Source organism: Bos indicus, chromosome 8 (genome assembly GCF_029378745.1).
Source record: "Bos indicus isolate NIAB-ARS_2022 breed Sahiwal x Tharparkar chromosome 8, NIAB-ARS_B.indTharparkar_mat_pri_1.0, whole genome shotgun sequence".
NCBI lineage: Eukaryota > Metazoa > Chordata > Mammalia > Artiodactyla > Bovidae > Bos > Bos indicus.
The window spans coordinates 60335444-60357560 of NC_091767.1; the positions used below are offsets into that span (position 1 = coordinate 60335444).

Sequence of the window (22117 nt, forward strand, 5' to 3'; positions counted from 1 at the left end):
AGTTATGTCCAACTCTTTGCCACCCCATGGACTGCAACACACCAGGCTTTCCTGTCCTTCACCATCTCCTGGAGTTTGCGCAAACTCATGTCCATTGAGTCATGGTGGCATTCAACCATCTCATCCTCTGTCGCCCCCTTCTCCTCTTGCCCTCAATCTTTCCCAGTATCAGGGTCTTTTCAGATGAATCAGCTCTTTGCATCAGGTGGCCAAAGTATTAGAATATCAGCTTCAGCATCAGTCCTTCCAATTAATATTCAGGGTTAATTTCCTTGAGGATTGGCTGGTTGGATCTCCTTGCTGTCCAGTTTAGTGCAGTTCAGTCGCTCAATGGTGTCCAACTCTTTGCAACCCCATGGACTGCAGCACGCCAGGCCTCCCTATCCATCACCAACTCCCGGAGTTTACCCAAACTCATGTCCATTGAGTTGCTGATGCTATCCAACAATCTCATCCTGTCATCCCCTTCTTCTCCCGCCTTCAGTCTTTCCCAGCATCAGGGTCTTTTCACATAAGTCAGCTCTTCACATCAGGTGGCCAAAGTACTGGAGTTTCAGCTTCACCATCAGTCCTTCCAACAGACACTCAGGACTGATCACCTTTAGGATGGACTGGTTGGATCTCCTTGCAGTCCAAGGGACTCTCAAGAGTCTTCTCCAACACCACAGTTCAAAAGCATCAATTCTTCAGCACTCAGCTTTCTTTATAGTCCAACTCTCACATCCATACATGACTACTAGAAAAACCATAGCTTTGGCTACTTGGACCTTTGTCAGTAAGATAATGTCTCTTCTTTTTAATATGCTGTCTAGGTTTGTCATAGCTTTTCTTCCAAGGAGCAAGCATCTTTTAATTTCATGGCTGCAGTCACCATCCGCAGTGATTTTGGAGCCCGAGAAAATAAAATCTACCAATATTTCCACTTTTCTCCTATCTATTTGCCATGAAGTAATAGGACCGGATGCCATGATCTTAGTTTTTTTAGTTTGAGTAATTCCCTCGCAGTCCAGTGGTTGGGAATCTGCGGTTTGGACCCTGCCATGGGCTGGGTTTGATCCCTGGTCTGGGATCTAAGACTCTTAAGAATCTGCAAGCCACTCGGCGAGGGCTCCCAACCCCCCACCTCATAAGTCTAATTTGACTGGAGCATGGGATGAAGTTAGGAAGCTGAGGAGACAGGTCTGCCCCCAGACTTCGGGGGGGTGGGGGGGATTTGGCTTGGTCTGACAGGCAACGAGGGACAGAGGACAGGGGACACAGTGGGACTGCAGAAGCCTCCCTGGGACGGCCACGCGGGGAAGGGGAGTGTTGGGAAGTGCCCAGATCCAACCCAGACCCGCACCAGAGGGTGTGTGCTGTAGAGAGGACAAGACGTACATCGGAGCCCGGGGCCTCAGGGGTTTGTTGGGGTCAGGCCGGTGCAGGGAGAGCACCAAGCCCTGGTGATGCGGGTCGGAACCGTCCCTCACTCCCCGACAATAAGCCCTGCGGAACCCTTAGCGTATCAGTCTCTGAGCATCTACCAACTGTGTAGGAAGCGCGGGCTTCCCTCCTCACCCCCATTCGGTTTCCGGAGAGGGGCAGCTCGGGGCCAGTAGCCTGGGCTCCCGTCCGCACTTGGAGAGCTCTGAGCGGCCCCATGCGGGCAAATTTCTCCGGTGTCGGTGAGAGGCCCGCGCGGCGCCGGGGTGCGGTGCCTCCTCCAGGCAGCCGGCGGGATGACCCCAGGCAACTCCTCCTGCAGCTGCCACTGCCATATAAGGCGGGGGCCGGGCGGCGCCGGGGGAGGGGCTGCAGCCGCCAGGCCTCCTCCTCAGCTCTGAACGGCGCTGGGCCGGGAGGGAGCGCAGCGCAGCGCAGCGGGAGCGGAGCAGCTTGCCGAGCCTGCCATGGGCAAATCAGGTGAGCCCGCCGGGCCAGCAGGACCGGGGTGCGGTGATGGCTCGGGGCTCCGAGGTCCTCTCTGTCACTCTTTCCGAAGCTGGCTGGATCCCCAGGGGCAGTGGGTCGACCACCTCCGCCGGGGCGACGCGGCTCTGGCCGCGCTATGGGACCACAGGGTGCGGGATGGAGGGGCTCACAGAGCTGGCAGTTTCCGGGGCAGCCAGGAAGCCGAGGTGGCCTTCGGGCCACCGGGAGAGAGGGAGCGAAAGCGAGACAGAGGGAGGGTCCTCCTGTCTGCGAGCCAGAGATTGCGTCAGGGAGGGCTTCCAGGCGCTGATGGGATTAGCGCTGAGTCCGGCCAAGGCGTGGCTTTTGCTTTGTTTCAGGACAGGGTTAGAGTTGGAAAAAGCCACAGAACTGTGACAACATCTCTTGATGCAAAGCAGCTTGCCCGGACCAACCCTGCGAAAGACATCTCTGAGCATCCTTTTCTTCTGTCTTTGTGCCTTCTCCTCTAAGCACCCCCCTCCCACCCCGTGCCAGACTCAGGCTACACAGAAGTACACACAACGGCTTCCCTCTTCTCTGACCTGTCCGCTGCCCAGCCTCACCACCGTCGCTGCCACGGTGAACTTTCTAAAATCCAGATCTCCTCTTGTTATTCCCGAACAACTTCCATCCCATAGTCTGAAAGAGTACACACTCTTCAGCTCTACCGTGGGGCTCTCAGGGGCTGGCCATCACCCCTTTCTTGCCTCTGCACTCAGCTATGGCACTGGATCCTTCCCCTGGGTTCCCCTTCCCAGCGTTCACCACCACCACCACTTTGCCTCTCCCACTTCGGTGAAATTGAAAATCCTCCCCATCCTTCTAGGCTCAACACCTATACTAGTACCGCACCCCGATTCCTGACCTGGTGTCTTCTTCCTTGCAGCCCTCCCAGCTATCAGGTTGGGACTCTACCCAACCAAAAACCTGCTCCCCACCAACTCTTCACTTCTGACAGCCAGGAGCCGTGTCTATCTCAGTATAGTTCGTGCCTCACAGGAGGCTTTTGAATGAAAGATTTTGAACAGAGTTCAAAAGCCCCACTTCATGGAAAGTTGAGGTTGTCAGCCTCAGATGGTTTAAGGTTGGGTCTCTTCCTGAATCTGTCCTCTACTTCTGAGGTACCAATGTTGGAATAAGTGACTTTCTCTGGCATTGGGCCTAGCCTGCCTTATCTGTAGTGGCAGCTCTGGCTTTCAGCCCTGGCTCTGCTAACCACTTGCTGTGTGATCTTGAGCAAAGCCCTTTCCTTCTCTGTGCCTGTTTCCTCATTTATACAAAGAAGATGGCCGGTATCATCCCCAGGGTCTTTTGCAGACTGGAAAGGTGGCATAGTTATTATGCCGTTGGCTAGTGGGGGGTAGGGGAGAGCATGGCAGATGTGAGAGGACCCTTTGAAATTCCTATCTGGGGAAGTCCCATTCTCTACAGATTAGGAGAAAGTCCACAAATTATCTAAAGCTACATTCTAATCAGTTGTTTCTGGATTCTTTCCTAAGAAACCATTTTCCAGAACTGCTGAATGCCCGTTTTTCTCTGTTCATCCATCCCTCTCTCCCTCCCTCCATTTTTCCTTCCCCCCCTTCATCTTTCCTTCCCTCCCTTGTTCTTCCCTTCCATCATCTGTCAGCTCTGTATCAACCTGCAGACCTAGTGCTGCAGAGGGCATGGCCCCTGCCCTTAGGAGTGTTTGTGTGGATTATGAAATGCATCAGAAAGCTGGTTGGGGGATAGACAGGCACTACACTCTAGCAAGAGGTGGAAAGTGATCCATGCCACAAGACAGGTGCAGGTGAAGAGCAGTGGGAGCTTGTGGTGTGTTGGGGGTGGGGGGTGGATCTCTTTCCCAAGCATCCAGTGAAGATTCTTGGAAGAGATGGTCAGACTCTCGAGTGTCTTGGAACTTTGGACTTTCTCCATGAGACCTGGGGGGCCACTGAAAGGTGTTGATCTAAAAGCTGCGGGACCAGAATTGTTCCAGGGTGGAGGGTGAATCAGATGGAGAGAGAGTGGAGGTAGAGATCAGGGAGAAACTGTTGCAGTTACTCAAGCAAGAGATAACAGAAACATCTAAGGGACTGGAGAAGAAGTGGGGATGGATTTTCAAGATGGTAGCCTCAATAGCACCCCACTCCAGTACTCTTGCCTGGAAAATCCCATGAATGGAGGAGCCTGGTGGGCTGCAGTCCATGGGGTCGCAAAGAGTTGGACACAACTGCATGACTTCACTTTCACTTTTCACTTTCATGCATTGGAGAAGGAAATGGCAACCCACTCCAGTGTTCTTGCCTGGAGAATCCCAGGGACAGGGGAGCCTGGTGGGCTGCCGTCTATGGGGTCGCACAGAGTTGGACACAACTGAAGTGACTTAGCAGCAGCAGCAGCAGCCTCAAGCAGACTTGGTGACTAACTTGTGAATAAGAAGGAAAGGTCAGCGGTGTGAGTCTGGATGCAGGAAAGTGATGACACCTTCTAGGACTGGAGATGCAGAGTCTCCAGGATGGTGGCAGAAAGCAAGTTAGAGCCGGTTCAGGCAGTTTCCGCCCCCTTCCTATCGTTAACCTCCTCAGACCTGGCGACCTTCCAGAATACTGGCCCTTAGCCACATGCATTCTATTCATCTCCTTCCGAAGACTCTGAGCCCCCTGGATAGTATCCGGGTCCCCTAAGGATCCGCAAGAGACAATTACTTTCCTGGGTTACGCAGGCCTAAACTTGTCATTCCAGGCTACCAGCCTGAGACTGTCTGTGCCCAAAGGACAGGCAGCATCACAGACATGCATCCACAGAGGGGCCCTTTGTGGTTCCATAAAGACCTTCGTAAGGAGCTTGCCTCTTCTGGGCCTCAGTTTCCTCATCGCTGCATGGGAGCCCATCTCTTTTTAATCTTTAACCTCAGATATACAGCAGAGCTACTGGGGTAGTGGGCATTGCTGGAAAAGTGTCTCATAACCAACACAGCTTAAATTCTGGAAGTCCAGTGTTCAGAGACTCCTAGGTCCAGTCCCTGGCCCACATCTTCCTGCTGGGCTTCAGTTTGTAGCTGAGCAGAGAAAAGAAACAGCCTGGGGCTCAGTGGAAGCCTCTAATATGGTCCCTAATAATAGCAATTGCCAATTATTCAGCTCCTACTGTGTGCCAGGCTTGAAGCTGGGTGTTTCATATGTGTTATCAACTTTTATAACAGCCTATGAGGCCCTTATTATCAGCTGAATGGATTTACAGAGATTGAGTACTTTGCCCAAGCTCACACCCTGGACAAACAGATTTGCACCCAGTTCTCTGACTTCCCAGCTGGGTGCTGACCTGTCTGCCACACTGATCATTTGTCACCCTGCTTCTCAGCCTGGACTCCAGCCCTGAAGGACAACCACACACTCTCTATCGCTAAGAATCTTACTGTCCCTCAATCCACATCTCCTAGCCCGAGGTCATCAGAGCAGAAAGACCTCCAGGGACCAAATTATCCAGGAATTTTCTACAGAGCCGGGCCTTCACACCTCTGCAGGGGAAGGCCACGTGGGCAGGTTAGTCCCCACAGTTTTGTTTTCATCTGTTGATTCTAAAGAAAGGTTCAAAAAAGGGTTTCCCTGCTTTGAAGCTATTTTGAAAACCACAGATGTCAGCCTTCCTTCTTACACAGATGAGGAAACAGGGCAGCGTGCTGGCAAGCAGGCCTGGGTGGCGGCGGGCAGGACTGGAGAGAGACCGCCTCTCTTCTGGCAGAACAAGCGCTCTCCCTGCCCTGCCTCCCTCAGTTCTTCTGTGACCATCATCCGCTCACACAGGGGCAGCCTAAGGCATACCCTGGGACATCTTTGTCATTCTCGCTTAGGGACAGAAAGAAGTATGTAAGGTGGAAAGTGTGAGATCCAGGGCAAGGGAGGGACATTCTTGGATCTGAATGTCCAGTGTGGACTCACCGTGTGACCTCAGGCAAGTCACATGTCCTCCCAAAGACCAAAATTTCCTTGTCTATAAAGAAGAATCATGTCCTCAGGCTTCCCCAGTGCTGGTATGAGAATCTCATTCATCTGCTCTTGTGCTCACTTTTTCACTCAGTAAGTACCTGAGCTCAGAGGTACTGAAAAAGGTCATCAAAGACCAAGTTAAATACCAGCAGCCCTGCTCCCATTAAAATCAGGGAGGGGAGTTCCCCACAAAGCCAGGAGGCTAATGGGTCTCTGCCCAACAGTAATGATTTATAGGTGACATTTAGTTGAATTATAGTTTGTTCACTCTGTTCCAGATCTGATCTAAAGCATTTACAAAGATTGATTTATTTAATTCTCACAACAACCCTGTGAGGTAGATACTGTTATCCTCATTTTGTGTATGGAAGAAATGAGGCACAGAGTGATTTAGCAACTTTACCAAGATCACACAGCTAATAAAAGGCAGAGCTGGGATTTACCTCTTGAATTTCCTGGAACCCAGGCTGAAAAAGCTACCCATCTGGAACTCATTCTTTTTATTTTTTTAAATCAACTTTTTATTCTTTCCTTCCTGATAAACTAGCAAAACCAGCTTTGCCCCAGCGGCTTTCTAGCCTCTTGCCAAGGGACAGAAGGGGCCTGTTCATAATTCCTGCTCTGGCCCCTGCCGGTCCTGGGCCTCTTTGATGCGGAGTTGGGAGAGGGCTGAGAAATGAGTCAGCTGGGCTCTGGGAGGCCAGAAGAGGACGAATGCTGAGGGAGGGGCCTGTTTCAGCCAACAGTTGTGAGGGAGGAGAGGCACGGACCTCCTCAGAGTCTATTCCATAGTTAGAAGCTCTGCCCTAAGGACCTTTGAGAGCCCCTACCCAAGACGCCTTTGTCTTCCACCTAGCAGAGATGCCCTGGCCTGCCCCCACCCCTTGGCCGCAGGAGCCAGGCCCAGGCAGACCCTTCCAGCAGCTCTGACCTTAAGCCCCAGTTGTGCCCCCTGGAGCTTCTACTCCAGAGCCCCTGGCTTTCCTCTGGGACGACTTGGGCAGGTCTGTCTACAAAGGGCTTAGCACAGAGGAGGCTCTTGAGAAATCTTAGTTCTTTTCTTCTCTTCCCTCTTCCTCCTCTTTCTCCTCAAAGATTTGAAGGCAGCTGTCAACCTCACTGGGACTGATGCTCCTCCTGGGTCTGGTGGCCCCCTTTTCTCAGTGATTTCCTCTGTCTGGTGACCCTTGGAGTGGGCTGGGGTTCAGGGCGGGGTTCCCCTCCTCGTGGGCCTACCCCTAGACCATCTGTGGGAATGTGGACAGAGTATGTTCTTGAGCCTATTTCTTCATCCAAAAAATGGGTACAATGGTGAAAGCTCCAGCAAAGGTGGTGAAAAGTAAATCAGATGATGCACAGGCCTGGCACCCAGAAATGGTTGGCCAACAAGCAAAAGGAAGGCCCTCCCTCATTCCAGGCTGGTACCCTAGGGCTGTATGACCTCTCTGAGCCTCAGTTTGTGAGCGTGTGTGCTCAGTCGCATCTGACTCTTTGTGACCCCCCTGGACTGTATGTAGCCCACCAGGCTCCTCGGTCCATGGGATTCTCCACGCAGGAATACTGGAGTAGGTTGCCATGCCGTCCTCTAGGGATATTTCCAACCCAGGGATCTAACCCACGTCTCCTGTGGTTTCTGCATTGGCACATGGACTTTTTTTTTTTTAACTGCTAAGCCACCTGGGAATGCTCTTTTGCCCTCCTACAAAATGAAGCCATAACCCTCCCTCCCCCATCGTGGGATGGCTCTGAGGTCTCTCCCTGCCTGATGCGGGGATGGGTGGGTTTTCTTTGAGGCCTCTTTTTCTGATGTTTATCTGTCCTCAGGTCTTTTTACAGAAGTGGGTGTGTCTCTTGCTGGGTGTGGTCACTGGGAGGTATCTTGCCTCCGTGGGGCTCGGTTCTGCTCAGAGGGGCCACCTGGGCTGGGACTGGCTGCTGTGGTGGGAGGTAACCCCTGCGTCAGCCAGGGGTGTGGTTATAGGGCCCCCAGTCTTTCCAGTCAGTGGCAGGGAGAGAGGGCGACCCTGCTGACTCCTTCCTAGAAACCCTGGTGCTGGAACTTTCACTACTTTCAGTACTTCCCGCGTTCTGGGAATGCAGTGACCTAGTTTTTAGCAGCCTTATATGTCCCTCTCTGCCAAGGAGACGTCAGGGCCTGAGCAGTCCAGGGTCCATTGTATCACACAGGGCTATCTTTAAACTGGCTTTGCCTTAGTGACCCACCCATTCCCCTTAACTCCACCTCTTTCTCACAGCACAATTTATACCAGACCCCTGCAATCCTGGCCCTTTCTGCACCTTTGCCTCCTCCTCATCTCTTCCAGGGAGCCCTCCCTGATACATCCGTGGTCACCACTGCCCGTGCCTGTCAGTCCCATGCTTCTCTCATGGTGTCCCACCGTGGCCTGCCTGGTACATAGAGCTGGAAGGGACTGCAGGACGGGCCTAGCCAGGCCTGCCACTCAGAGCCCCTCTGCTACTTTGTGTGCATCCACACTCGCCCTCGCGTGTACACACACACTGAACTCCTGGAAGTCCGGGGTCAGTCGGTCATCTTGCCTCCTCTCACCCTCACCCTCAGGATAGGAAGTGACTTAAAAGTCATCTGACTGGGCCTCTGTTGCCTGAATTCCTCTGAGAGGCATCACCTTCTTGTATGCCCCTGTGCTGGAGAGCTCACTACCATGTGAGGTAGCACATTCAGTCTTCAGAAAGCTTTGATGGAGACAGAGATCTTTCTTAGGCTGAGCTTAAATCTGTCATCCTGCCTTTCCACCCACTGTTCCCAACTTTGCCCGGTGGGGCCCCAGAATTCAGCAGGGCCCTGTCCTGCATCTTCCAAAGTCTGATCTTCTCTAGTTCTTGCTACCATCCCTTATGAGACCACATATCCAGCCCCTTCTTCACCTCATCACCACCTCTGTACACACTTCAGACTGTCACTGACTCTAATGCAAGGTGGGGGCTGGGCTGGGTGAAGAATTGCAGCTGGACACTGGCTTGTGCAGGGCAAGCAGCACATCGCCCAGGAGCCCATGGATTTCTGGCCACCATGCCACCCTGGTGACTCCTTAGCGTCCTATTAGTGAGGCTCCAGTGTGGTTCCCATGAGTTGCTGTGATTCCTGCCACTTCCACCTGAGATATTCTTTAAAAGCCTCTGTGACTCCATTATCCAGAGTAACATGTGAAACCCCAATTTTTTCTCTAATATTTATTTGTGCTGAGTCTTAGTTGTGACACATGAGATCTTTAGTTGTGGCATGTGGGTTCTAGTTCCCTGTCCACTGCACATTGGGAGTGCCAAGTCTTAGCCACTGGAGCACTAGGGAAGTCCCCCAAAATCTTTTTTTTAATTCTGGTAAAAATCACATGACATAGAATTCACCATCTTGACCACTTTTTAGCAAAGTGTGCTCACAGTGTTGTAAAGCAGATCTCCAGGACTTTTTCATCTTGCAGATCTGAAACTCTGTACTCATTCAACAGCACCTTCCCTCTCGGTGGGCTGAGGACTTTAGCGGGTAGCTCCACCCTCTGCCTTATGACTTGTTACCATGGCCATGGTTTTCACCTACATGCCTTTGTCACAGCATCTCCCCATCTCTGCCTGTCAATCCAGACCTCCCAGATCCTGGCATTTGGCACCCTTTTCCCACCCTGTCCCACTCCCCATTACTATGACTGGACCCCACCAGACTGCCCCACCGGTTCCCAGAGTGTGGAGGTTGTGACCACTTGCCCACCACTGGCATGGCCTGCAGTTTCCTTCCCTCTCCTGGTCAGTGTCTAGCCCAAAGCTCTGGAGGGCAAGCCCTGGGTCTTCTTCCCTCAAGTCCCCTAGCGACCCAATGGGATTCAATCTGAAGGCCCGGGAGACTTGAGGGATCTGGCTGAGGGAGGGGAAGAGGACCCCTGCTGGTTAATCTCCATGGCCTCTGGAGGAAAAGACCGCAGAGGAGGAGAAAGGTGGCTGGTGCTGGTGACTTGGGCCAGTGGATGGAGGGAGGCTTCTCTCATCCTCTGGTTTATACCCTCTGCCCACAGCAGGCTTCAGGGACAGGCTCCTGCCAGAGGGGACTAGCTCAGTTCTATGGACCCCCCTGTGGCCCTCACACATAACTCAACCATTTCCATGGTGATGGCAGGGGGTCCTCCCAGACTCCTAAGGCTGAGGTCAGCACATTCAGAGTCTTAGCCTAACCAGCTCCTGTTCAGACATCTGCGGGGCCTCAAATCAGGCCCAACCATGTTAGGCTGCTTTTCTCCAAGTTCCTCTTGAACTGTGCTCACTTGCACCTTGACCCTGCCACACTGTTGGCTGTTGTTTTCAAGACTCTGTCCCTTCTGGGTATGAGCTCTTTGAGGGAAGGACATAGCTAACTTGTCCGAACCTCTGGCGTATGGTATGGGACTTGGCACAGCGGACACACTCGGAGAGCAGATGAACAGATAGATGAGTTGGGGTTGGATGGATGATAGATGGGTGATTGGATGCTGCTACTTACATCATGAATCAATAGGTGGATGGATGAGAGATGGATGGAGGATGTGGGATAGATGAAGTTCCATTTCAGATTCGAATTGATATGACCTCTGTCCACTACTGACCTGGCCTACCTTTGACTTCACCACTTCTCCCCTCCCAGTTCCGGCCCCATTGGTTTTGCCCCTTCTGAGGTTGTGACCCAGTTGGGCACACCTTCCTTCACCTGCTGAGCCAGCTGAACACACCCTGCCCTGCCCCCCCCCCCCCCCCACAGCATTCTTTCCCACACTCTCCCCTCTCTCCACTTCCTGATGCTGTCCTGCCCTGGTCAGTCCTCCTCTCTCCATCTGTCCTTCTGTCTTGGGGCAGTGCAGGTACCCCTGCACTCCAGCCAGGCCTGTTCTCTCTGAGCTCCCTTCTCCAGCCCTTCCCAGTCCTCCCCTAGCATGCACCATAGGTCCCATCTGAGATATCCAGTCTCCTTCACACATTTTCTTTCAGATGTTCTGCTCTTCCCTGTCCAGCACCCCCCTCTCCATCTGCTCTGCACCTCCAGCCCATCCTCCACTCAGCAGCCAGCAAGGTCTTCCAGAAACAGAGGTCTCCTTAGCTCACCTCCCTTCCCTCAGTCAGTCACTTCCCATTGTCATGAATAAAGACCCAGATACCTTACATGGCCCATGGGGCCCTACACAGTCCTGGGGGTGTTGGTGTGCAGAGATTGGGGCAGCAAGCCTGGCCCTGTGGCCTCAGGTCTGAGCTGGGCCATGCTCTGAAGCCTGCAGGGTACTTTCCTACTTCCTGTGGCTCTTTTCTCCTCACTGAGATGGTCTCCATCTTGAACTCCTTGCAGCCTCCAAGCAGTTTAACGACGAGGTCCTGAAGGCCCACAATGAGTACCGGAAGCAGCATGGTGTCCCCCCACTGAAGCTCTGCAAGAAGCTCAACCGGGAGGCTCAGCAGTGAGTGCCCCCCAGTGCCCAAGGCCCTTCATGGTGCTGCCGCTGCCGCAGTCATGGATGGGCGCTAGGATGCAGGAGAGATGTGGGCTTGGGGGGCAAACACAGCCATACTTGAATAGCCCTTCTGCCATTTACCTAGGTGGGTCCCATTGTTCCTCTGAGCCTTAGTTTGCTCCTCTATAAAGTGGAACTGGAGCAGGGGCTTAGAAGCGATGCAGGTGTGATGTTCCTGATTGCCTCCGCGAGCCTCAGGGCAGGGACGGAAGCTCAGCCACGCTAGGTTAGGGCTCCTACTTTTGAGGCTTCCCCAGGCTGTACGCACTCTAAGGAAGCACCGTGGACTCCTGCAGGTATTCAGAGGCCCTGGCCAGCACGAGGATCCTCAAGCACAGCCCAGAGTCCAGTCGTGGCCAGTGTGGAGAGAACTTGGCATGGGCATCCTACGATCAGACAGGTGGGTCATTTCTCAGCCCCCCACCCACTGCCTGAGCCGGGCCTGGGACATCCAGTGTTCAGGCTCCTCCTGGCCCCAGTGCCCTCATAGTGCCCCCATGATGCCGCTACCTGCCCAGAAAGGGAAAAGAACCCCAGAGCTCTCTATCAGCCCCCAGGGGCTGACTGCAGTTCACCACAAGGGCTCCAGGGGCCAACTCAGGGCCAGGCCTGTGCGGGGTGCCAGGGACACAGAGATGAGTCAGACTGCCCGCCCCCGCACTCCCTTGAAAAGAACTCCCAGCTGAGAGTGGGGGCGGGGGAAAGACTGTTTGTGTGCTGAGTCTCAGCCTGACCCTGTGGGCACTGCAGCATCCCCAGTTACAGAAGAATTTTACTTTCCTCATGTTCTGCTAAAAGTCTTTTCAGTGCTTGTGTATTAACTGTTTTCATGAGAAAAGTGCAATAGAGCTTTTTTCCATGTTGGACAAAGTAATAATAACGGGAAAGGCAATTCCTCACCCAAGGTCACAGCCTGGATGGTGATCCCACCACACTGACCAAACATTGTGGAGCTTCCTGGCTCTGACAGGGCTGGCGTGGCTTTTTAGGAAAAATGCTGGAGAGAGCCACCTAGCGCTCTGACCGCCTCCCTCCCCTGCAGGAGAATGACTGTTCCCTCCCTGGCCTCACATTCCTGGGGGTTCCCCAGGGAGGCCCTGGACAGCCTCTATGTTTCCAGGCAGAGCTCTCCACGAGAAGCATGGGCCTGCCCCTGAGGAGGGTGGAGCCCAAGGCCCGCAGACCCTCCCCAGGCTCAGGCTGTGGGCCTGGATGGGGAGAAGGGAGTGGGGCGGGAAAGAGCCAGCAGGAGATGAGGCTCCCTCCCAGCCTCACGATGGCTCCCCGTGGAGCCTTGAGCAAGTCTGCTACCCTTCCTGGCTCCAGTGTCCCCATCCCTACAGAGAGGGGTTGGGTGGGTGGTCTCTAGGGCAGCAGTTTCCCATCTTGGCTGGACCCTGATCTCTCCTCCAGAGACACTGATACAATCAGTATCAGGCATCAGTAATTTTGAAAAACTTCCCACTGCTCTCAGAGGCCCTGCCACTCTAGGTGTGGTCCATGGATCAGCCACATCACCTGGAAATGTGTTAGCAGTGCAGACTCAAGGCTCTACCTAGATCTGCCGGAGTCCAAAGCTGCGTTTTAACAAAAGCTCCAGGTGATTCGTGCACTTGTTAAAGTTCAAGACTTACTGCCCTGAGGCCCAAGGCTCCTAGCTCTCTGGCCCTGAGTTCAGCTGCTCCCAGGGGAATCCTGTGACCAGTGGATGCTCCAGGAGAGGGCCCTCCTGCCTGCAGCAGAGACCCTGACCCACCAGCCCAATTACACTTCCTCCTGTGGATGTTTCAGGAGCAAGAGTTGTGGTGGGATGAGGGCAGAGTCTCCGGAAAGCTCACAGCATTGTTAGAAGCCCTTGGAGTATGTTGCATTCAGGCCTGTTGTATAGAGGCCCAGAACTGGGCAGGCTTTGCCCAGGATTGCACAGCGAATTGGTTGCAGGGCAGGGACACGATGCAGGTCCCCTGACCTCAGGTCAGGGCTCTTCCCAACCCCCAAGAAGGCCCTCCCTTCAGCCTGGATGTGCTCACGGGCAAGAGTCCCCATGTCAGCCCGTTGGTGCTTCATGAAATGTCTGATTGAGGGATGGGTGCTTCGGGGCTAATGGGAGATGGAAGGAATAGGGAGTCGGTTAATTTTGCTGCTGAGTTGTCAGCAGTGTCTTCTCCTTACAGGAAAGGAGGTAGCTGATAGATGGTACAGTGAGATCAAGAACTACAACTTTCAGCAGCCTGGCTTCACCTCTGGGACAGGTGAGTGATGTGGACACAGCAGTGACCTGGCCCGGGGTGGGGTTGTAGTCTGGGTCTGACTACAGAGGAACTAACCCCCTAAAAATCAATCACTTTCCTTCTGTTTTACTTCCATATTTCTCTGGTTTGACTTTGCCCAGAGGGCAAAACCATCCCCACCTCTTCGAAAACACACACATACACACACACACACACACACGTAACACACTCCTCCATCCAAGAGCACCCAAGCTGGGGGTTCCTGCCCCAGCAGCTCAGCACTCTTCAGATGACTGGAGTGTGGCATGAACAGACTGTGGACTGTAAAAGCTGCTGAGTGTGTCTTTTCAGGAGTGGTACCTCAGCACTTGTCATCTGTCATCCTACTTCTGGGCCTGCTCTCCAGGAGCCAGAGTATTCTAAGACCTTCTCTGTCCATGCTGCTCTTCTGATTAAACTGCCAGTGGCTTCCTGGGGCCATCAGGAAAACTGCTGAGCCACTGACTCTTGCCTTGGTCTTAACACCCTCCTCCCTCCTGCCCTCACATCCTCCCCCCAGCCCCTCCCCACAACGTCCCAGTATTCTCCCTTCTCCTTTACACACTAGTCTGTGGTTCAGGTGAGCTTGGAATGCAGAGATTTTTGGATCTAGTCTCAGCTCTGGCACTATGAGTTGCATGACCTTGGGTCAGCACCCTGTCCTTCCCTGTCCCCAAGGGAGAGGCCCAAGGTGGTGGCCTCTATGGGATGTTCTGAGAGCTGGGATTTAGACACAGGGAGCCGGCCATGGGACCATCCAGACTTTCCCATGGACCTCCATGTGAGCAGCGAATGGTTAGCCTACCAAAGCCCTGGGCAGCCGCTCTGGGTTCCCCCTGCCCCTCACAGGCCTCACCAGGCTCGTCTTTCCTCAGAACTGACTCACGTCCACCCAGGGCCCAGGATGGTTTCAAAGGAGCTGGGAGTTCCTCTGACCAGAAGGCACCAGAGGAACTGAACAGAGGATTCTCTGTCCATCCTGCTATTCCTCTACCCAACCCCATCCCACCCATGGGTGGAGACACTTACAGCCTCCCACCCTCTGCAGGACTCTTCAGAAGCAGGAAGTGACATGTTCTCAGAGCCAGTCACCATTTCCTGTGGTTTGCGCTTACCCTTTGGGGCAGGGGTTCTTGCAATCGTGTGGGTAGAGATAGCAGCATCTGAACCGAGGCGTTTCCTCTCAGTCCTGTGGGGCAGGACCAGGAGGCTGCAGCCAGGCCCTGGGAGAGAACTGCTGGTTCTGTGGTAATTAGATTTGAGAGGTGAAGCAGGAACAATGACAACCTCCTAACAGTGATTAACAATGTGTAGGCAGAACTTGGTCTTCTTTTCATAAAGATCAATGTCCAGAAGATGTTTTATTTCATCCTGTGAGCAAGATTCACGAGCAATCACACATGTGTCAGAGCAAGTTATTGGTGTTGCTCGTGTGTACATGCCACTTGATAGTAAAAAGCGTCTCCACCTCCACGGCCACGTGACCTGCAATACCTTTTGGAGGTGGGACTTTATTCCACCCATTTTGCAGAGGAGGAAGCTGAGGCCCAGAAAGAGGAAAAGACTTCTCTTTACCTTCTATCTTCAATCTGATGCTTTTTCCATGGTCCCTGCTGCAAGGTAGGAATCTCTCAAGTGTCAGAGCTGGGGATTGGTCTCAACTTTCCATGATCACTGACCCTCTGTCTTGTCTGTTATCCTACATCTCCCATCCCTCAAGAGGAAAAGCCTAGAGCCAACAGCCCCTACTCCATCCCAGGCACCAGTGGGCAGTGCGTGGGGTCACACAGAGCCTGACCCTTGGACAGAAGCACAGCTTTGGGTGGTGATAGAAGCGGGGGTTTTACAAGACTCTTAAAGATGCTCAGGCCTGTCCCCCCTGCGTCAGCCACCCCTGGAGCTGCTTCTCACTGCATCATGGTTCAGGGAGTCCTTGACCTGGGCCCAGGTTGTAGGTGAAAGAGCCTTCAAAATATCCCTGACCCCACCCTTCCCCTACCCAGGTCAAAGTCTTGTGATGAAGGACACAATTCGGTTTCTGCTGAGTAGAGAGAAATAGCTTCTTGCAGTTCCTTTGTTTGTTTGTTTTTTTAATGCATAGGCTTGTTGACTTATTCTGAATAAGTAATACGATATATGACATGAGATTTGCAAGCTGTATAAGGTGGAAAGTCTTCCTTCCATCCCTGACTTCCAGCGCTCTGCCTCCCAACCAGTAATACCAGTTTCTGTGTATCCTTTAGAGTCATTCGAACCAACATTTGTGGTTTTCCCTTTTGTTATTCTCTGGTGTCAGGTAGATGATCTCTTTCACACTTGCTTTCTTCACACAGCAGGTTGACAGAGATTGTATCATATTAATCGGGAAAGAGCTTTCTCTTTTATTCTCTTGCAAGGATATACTGTAACTTATTTAATGTGTTTTTCAGATGTATATTCTGGAAAGTTTGGGTCCATAGCAGGAAAGAGGATGTGATCCTTTTAGGAAAAAAAAAGAAAAAGAAGGAAGCTGTTAGTAATTTAGGGTTAGAAACCAGTGTGTATCTGATGGTTGCTAAGGAAGTTGTGTCCTCTCTAATTCATCTCTAAATACCCAGGCTTAATTATCTGTGTGCAGACTGAAACCTCCTAAGTCAGAGGAAAGATGACTTAGTTTTATCTGTTTGGAAAAGGCTTCCATGGACATTCATACTGCTAGTGTGCATGTGTGCAGTAGGGCTAGACACCCTGCTGCTAGGGCGTCTGTAATCATTTTCTTGGCAACCAGTGGATAAATGGCAGCTCTTCCTTGTCTGGGTGATGGAGACAGTGGGTAGGTCAGTGGCCAGAGCATGTGGTCTCTTGGAGAAAAGGCTTGTGGGCAAAAGGGTGTGAGCCTTAATGAAAAAACAGTCTATAGAAGCAGTGACACCTGGCAAAGCTGCTGAAGAGCTGGAGATGAAAGAAATGTGATTAAAAGTTTAAGGACCAAGGATGAATTGGAAAATAGTGCTTCCTCTTTTCTGAGATGAGACTCAGGGTGTATTGAGCAACAGTTAACATGAGCTTAAGGGTAAATGGTCAGGATGCATAACTGTAGTTAATGTTTCCTTTTAATTCTTGTTTTGATTAGATCACAGCAGCCCTGGAGGTTAGTGTTTATGTTTGGTTGTTTTCACAAAGAATTTAGTAATCACAAATCTTTTAGAGATGTAGACAAAGAAATAATGCCTAAATTTTAAAATTATAAAAATGAGGACTTCCCTGCTCGTCCAGTGGCTAAGATTCTGAGCTCCCAATGCAAAGGGCCCAGGTTCCCTGTTCAAGGAACTGGATCCCACATGTTCCAACTAAGACCCAGTGAAGCCAATAAAAATAATAAATAAAAATTTTAAATTATAAAAATAGAGTTCATCTACAGGAGAAAACCAGTTTAATCAATGAATGTTGATTTAGTCCTTACCAAATACAAGAACACAGTGGGGAACTTCGTCTCTTCCCTGACTGGAGAGTGTGGACACCAGCCCTGTCTCCTTCCCTCCTTCCTTTACTTCATTGTGTGGTGAAACACAGTTAACATAAATTTACCATTTTAACCATTTTGTATAATTTTTTAAAATTTTGTTTGCTTTGCTTTTGGCTGTGGTGTGTCTTCCTTGCCACAGGGGCCTTTCTCTAGATGCAGCGCGGGGGCTGCTCTCCAGCTGGATACACAGGCTTCTCATCACAGCGGCTTCTCTTGTTGTGAAGCACAGGCTCAGCAGTTGTGGTGCACGGGCTTAGTTGCTCCAAGGCATGTGGGATCTTTCCTGACCAGGGATCAAACCCATATCTCCTGCATTGGCAGGCGGATTCTTTACCACTGAGCCACCAGGGAAGCCCCCTTTTAACCATTTTTGAGCACACGGTTCACTGGGATTAAGTACAGGCATATTGTTGTGCAGCTGTCACCACCGTCCATCTCCTGAACATTGTCATCATTCCAAATTGAAACTCTGAACCCATTAAACAATAACGCCTATCCCTTCCTAACACCCCCTGCCCAAGCCTTGGTAACGACTATTCTACTTTTCTCCACGAATTTGACTATTCTACTTATATAACAACATTGTTTATCCATGGGCAGTGTTTTCTTTCCCCCTTTTAGCTATTATGAATAATATGAACATTGGTGTGCAAATATTGAATCCCTGCTTTTTGTTCTTTGGGTGTATGCCTAGAAGTGGAATCACCGGATCGTATGGTAATTCTATATTTAATTATTTTAGGAACTGCCATACTGTCTCCCACAGTGGCTGCACCATTTTACATTTTCATCAGCAAAGCAAAAGGGTTCCAACTTCTCCCCATCATCCCCATCAACAAATAACATGTTATTTTTTTAAAAAAATAATATCCATCTTAATGAGTATAAAGTGGTTACCCTCTTTCTTAACCACCCAGTGGGAAGCTTAGCTACTCTGATCACAATTTTCCTCCTTCTTCCTTCCCTTTGTCTCTTCCTTTCTTCATCAGATATTAATTAAGCATCTACTGTGTACCAAGCCCACTGGTCAAGAAGACAAATATGGTGCCTGCTCTCAAAAAGGAAACATAATCTCCTCAGGGTTGTTTTTAGAAAATGAATGCCATACTGTGACATGGAAGTAAATATCCCACTGACCTGTCAAAGGATCTCTCTGAATCTTCAGCAGTAAAGGTGGAAAGGATGAACTCCTGATCTCTGCTCCCAGGAGACGAGAATTTATGGTCATTGAGCAAAGAGTATGTTACAGCATCAGTTCTTTGACCCCAAAACAAGAGCAGTTAGAGGCTAAGCTATGTTAGCAGCTGGAAAAGACCAGTGAGTGCAGGGCAGGCAGCCTGAGCAGTGAGAGAATGATGCTGGGAAGCTTCAGCAGCTACAGAAGTATCTGGAGGGGCCAGCAATAGCTTGAGAAGGAACTTAGCTATGTGGCTGAGAGCAGAGGAAACTGAAGGAGGCTCTAACTTGTCTGGGTCTCAAAGAGCTCAAAACATACAAGGCCTGCACTTTCAGTGATGGCAGAACTTAGTCCAAGTTGGTTCTTCCATATGCTTTCATTGATTCATTCATTCATTCATTCCACAAAGTTTTATTTCACATTCCATGTGTCAGGCTGTGCCAAGTACTGCACATACTTTGATAAATAAATCAGTTTGGTTCCTGCCCATATGGGGCTCATAGCCTAGTGAAGGGGCCAAGTGCTTCACAAGTAATCAAACAAATATATCACTGCAAATGGTAAGAATGCTGTGAGAGGGGAAACAGTACAGTAAGGCCATCTTGAGAGGGAGGTGTTCAGGAAATAAGAGTGACTGAGAAAGACCTCTCTGAACAAGTGGCATCTGGGCCAAGACCTAAGGGATAAGAAAACACTGGTCATCAGACGAGCATTGCATACAGTGGCCAGTGCGTGCAAGGGCTCCATAGTAAGAAATATCCGGATGTGTTCAAGGGATGGAAAGGAGGCCACTGGGCCAAAGCATTCAGTTTCATTTTAGGTGCAACTAGAAGCAATGGAAGGATTTTTAAGTAGAGAAGTAAACAGATATGATCTATGTCTCAAAATGATCACTCTGGCTACATCAATGGAAAGTAAATTGAGGAAGCAAGGGTGGATGCTGGAGAGTCGGGCGAAGGCTATCACAGTGATGCAAGTGAGAAAAGTTCATGCTTGAGACCATGGTTTTGGGAATGAAAGGACTAGAGATGTATTTTGAAGTTAGATTCTTCAGGATTGAATGAGTGTTTGTGGGGAAATGAAGGTGAAGGAGGAATGCAGAGCAACCCTGAGGATTGTGTGCACAGAGGTACTGGTCATGGAAACGGGAGAGACCAAAATCAAGAGTGAGGTTTGGGTAGGTTACATTTGAGATGCCTGTGAGTCATCCCAGTGGAAATGTCAAGTAAGTAGTTGTGTTTGGAACACAGAGGAGAGATTTGGGCTGGACAAAGATATTTGGGAGCCAAGGAAAGATGAAATTGTCTGAAGAGGGCAACAGGAAAAGAGAGCCCAGGATTGAACCTTGGGAAATGCAGGTCCTCCAGTATTCACAAGTGAGATGGAAGAGGAGGAGGAAGAGAGTGATGTGGGGTGAATGCCAAGAGAGGAAACCAAAAGAGGAGAGTCCTTTGAAAGGGGCAGGAATCTATTCTATTAATGTTCCTGAGATGTCAAGTAAGATGAGGACAGCCAGTGACCACTGGGAAGGAACACAGAGATCGTTGGTGACCTTGAAAGTGTGGTTTGGGGCGAGGGGTGGAAGTAGGTGCCAGGTAGGGTGACCTTCTAATTGTTGGGTCACTGGGCTTTGCCATAATCTCTAGGAGACCATGAAACTTTTGAGCATTGGATAGTGAGATGAGTAGGGTCTATCTGGCTGATTGAGAGCACCCAATGTGTTAGAAAATTAGTCAGTGTCTTGTGTCTCCTTCTGATTGGCAGTTGAAGATCAAGCTTCCCCCCGCATGGCAGAATGGTGCAGGAGTTCAAGAGTCCCTTGGAACACCATTCTCCAGGCTTTGCTAACTAGCCTGTTTCCCTCTCCCCATGCCTGTTCCTACAGGACACTTCACAGCCATGGTATGGAAGAATACAAAGAAGATGGGAGTGGGGAAGGCATCTGCAAGTGACGGGTCCTCTTTTGTGGTGGCCAGATACTTCCCAGCAGGGAATGTCGTCAACCAGGGCTTCTTTGAGGAAAATGTCCTGCCTCCAAAGAAGTAATTTGTCCAGTGGAATGGGAAGGTGGCAGACTCAAGAACTTGGATATGAAGTGCCTAGAACAACAAAACTCAGCTGTATGCCTGTCCTTGTGGGTGTGTGTGCTTGTGTGTGTGATGCTGAGTCTCTTGCACACACACTTGGTTAGACACTTGTGCATGAAATCATTCTCATCAAAGAAATGAGCATACAAAGCCTTTATCTCGATGAGTCCCTAAGCTGCAATTATTTGGACTTTGAGGGGAAAAATTCAATTTTTAAACTTTTTAAAAAATTTTTAAAGCAAACTTTTTTTGTACCTTACTTATATCCATCTCTAATCCCTGGACTTTCTGTATTCCAACTGTTTGTGATGCTGAGAAAGTGAAGTTCATCTTATGGGACCTTCATGCATTGTAATCTACTTTTGGTAGATATTTAAGAATATTAAACCCTCATTTAAATGTGACAAAAATACAGCTTTAAACATGTCAATACAAAGCAGTTTCCATCCGAAATACAGGGTAGGCAGGGACTCCATTTCACGGAATTAGAGATTTCTCAGTTGTAAGACATGATGTCATCTGCACGCCTCCTGGAATTCTCTAGTGGGATTGCCAAAGAACAAATGGAGAAAAAAGCTTGACTTCCTTGCATTTTTCTATCTTCCACCACCCTTGGCCCACCCTCTTTTTCTAAAGATCCTCTGGCATTTCAGAGCTCTCTATGCCGCCCCTCCACCACCACCTTGGTTTCTGGGGAGCAGCGCTAGGCCTGCAACTCACCCATCCCCCACTCTGCCTGGTGGCCCGGGGCCTGTTCTGGGAGAAAGCCCCTCACTCTGCCTGGGCTCTTGGCCAAGCAGCCTTGGATGATGAAGTCAGTGAGCACGGGGGTGAGGGTGAGCTCACTCAGAGTCCCCAGAGGAAGCCCTCCAGCCTGTGCCCTCCCCCCACACAGGGTGGGAGCCCCAGCCTGTTCCTGGCAGCTGTGACTGCAGCTGCGCTGCTGCTCCTCCAGGAATGTGTCACAGGCCCAAGTGTTCCAAAGAGATATCCCATGCGGGGGCTTAGAGGCGCTAACTTAGCTCTGCATTTTGCCTCAAACTATACAAAGTCCTCTAAAATCAGGACTCCATGTGGTCCAGGTGGGAAAGGCCAAGCTGTGAGTCCCTGAAATCATGACATCTCCAGGTAGTGAGATAGCAGGGCTGGGAGTCTGTGCGGGCCAGTCTTTGAGACGTGCTTCCTGAAGGTCTCTGTTGTGAACACAGGCTTCTGCTGTGCCCTTCATCTCACCCAGGGACAGCAATAAAATCTTTAGTGTAATATCTTACTCCCATATGATTCATGCCTGATTCTTAAGGTTTTCTTTGGTATGAACTATTTTTAAAATCTTTTATCAAGTTTGTTATAATATTGCTTCTGGGTTTTTTGTTTTATGTTTTTGGCCCCAAGGCATATGGGATGTTAGTTCCCTGACCAGGGATCAAACCCACATCCCCTGCATTGGAAGGTGAAGTCTTAACCACCAGGGAAGTTGCTCATGCCTGATTCTTAACCAGTAACTAAGGTAATCAATAACTCTGAGTTCCCATCTTAGGTAACTCAAGATTCTGAATACCTCCAACCCCTCCCCTATAGACTTGTTTTGAGTCACGTGACCTACTGTCACATAGCTGACAGGACTAGAGTGGACATGTGATTCATGGCAGCCAATCCCTAGCCTGGCCATGG

General features: G+C 50.7%; 1 protein-coding gene across 2 annotated transcripts; it reads left to right on the plus strand.

Annotated features, from left to right (window-relative positions):
• The first annotated feature begins 1744 nt into the window (after positions 1-1744).
• On the plus strand, positions 1745-21716 carry GLIPR2 (GLI pathogenesis related 2). 2 transcript variants are annotated; one of them, XM_019966195.2, is made up of 5 exons: positions 1747-1902; positions 11245-11353; positions 11704-11807; positions 13582-13659; positions 20245-21716. In XM_019966195.2, exons 1-5 carry the CDS (start codon positions 1890-1892, stop codon positions 20403-20405), a joined length of 465 nt encoding a protein of 154 aa, XP_019821754.1. In that variant the 5' UTR covers positions 1747-1889; the 3' UTR covers positions 20406-21716. The 2 variants fall into 2 exon arrangements, with proteins under 2 accessions (XP_070650855.1, XP_019821754.1); XM_070794754.1 differs by lacking the exons at positions 11704-11807; positions 13582-13659 and having other exon boundaries at positions 1745-1902.
• The last annotated feature ends 401 nt before the right edge of the window (positions 21717-22117 follow it).

What these genes read in the sequence shown, in the direction of transcription:
- GLIPR2 (XM_019966195.2), top strand. An exon ending in CTCAACCGGGAGGCTCAGCA is followed by an intron (nt 11,354 to 11,703) that starts GTGAGTGCCCCC and finishes GGACTCCTGCAG; the next exon opens with GTATTCAGAGGCCCTGGCCA. An exon ending in TGGCTTCACCTCTGGGACAG is followed by an intron (nt 13,660 to 20,244) that starts GTGAGTGATGTG and finishes CTGTTCCTACAG; the next exon opens with GACACTTCACAGCCATGGTA.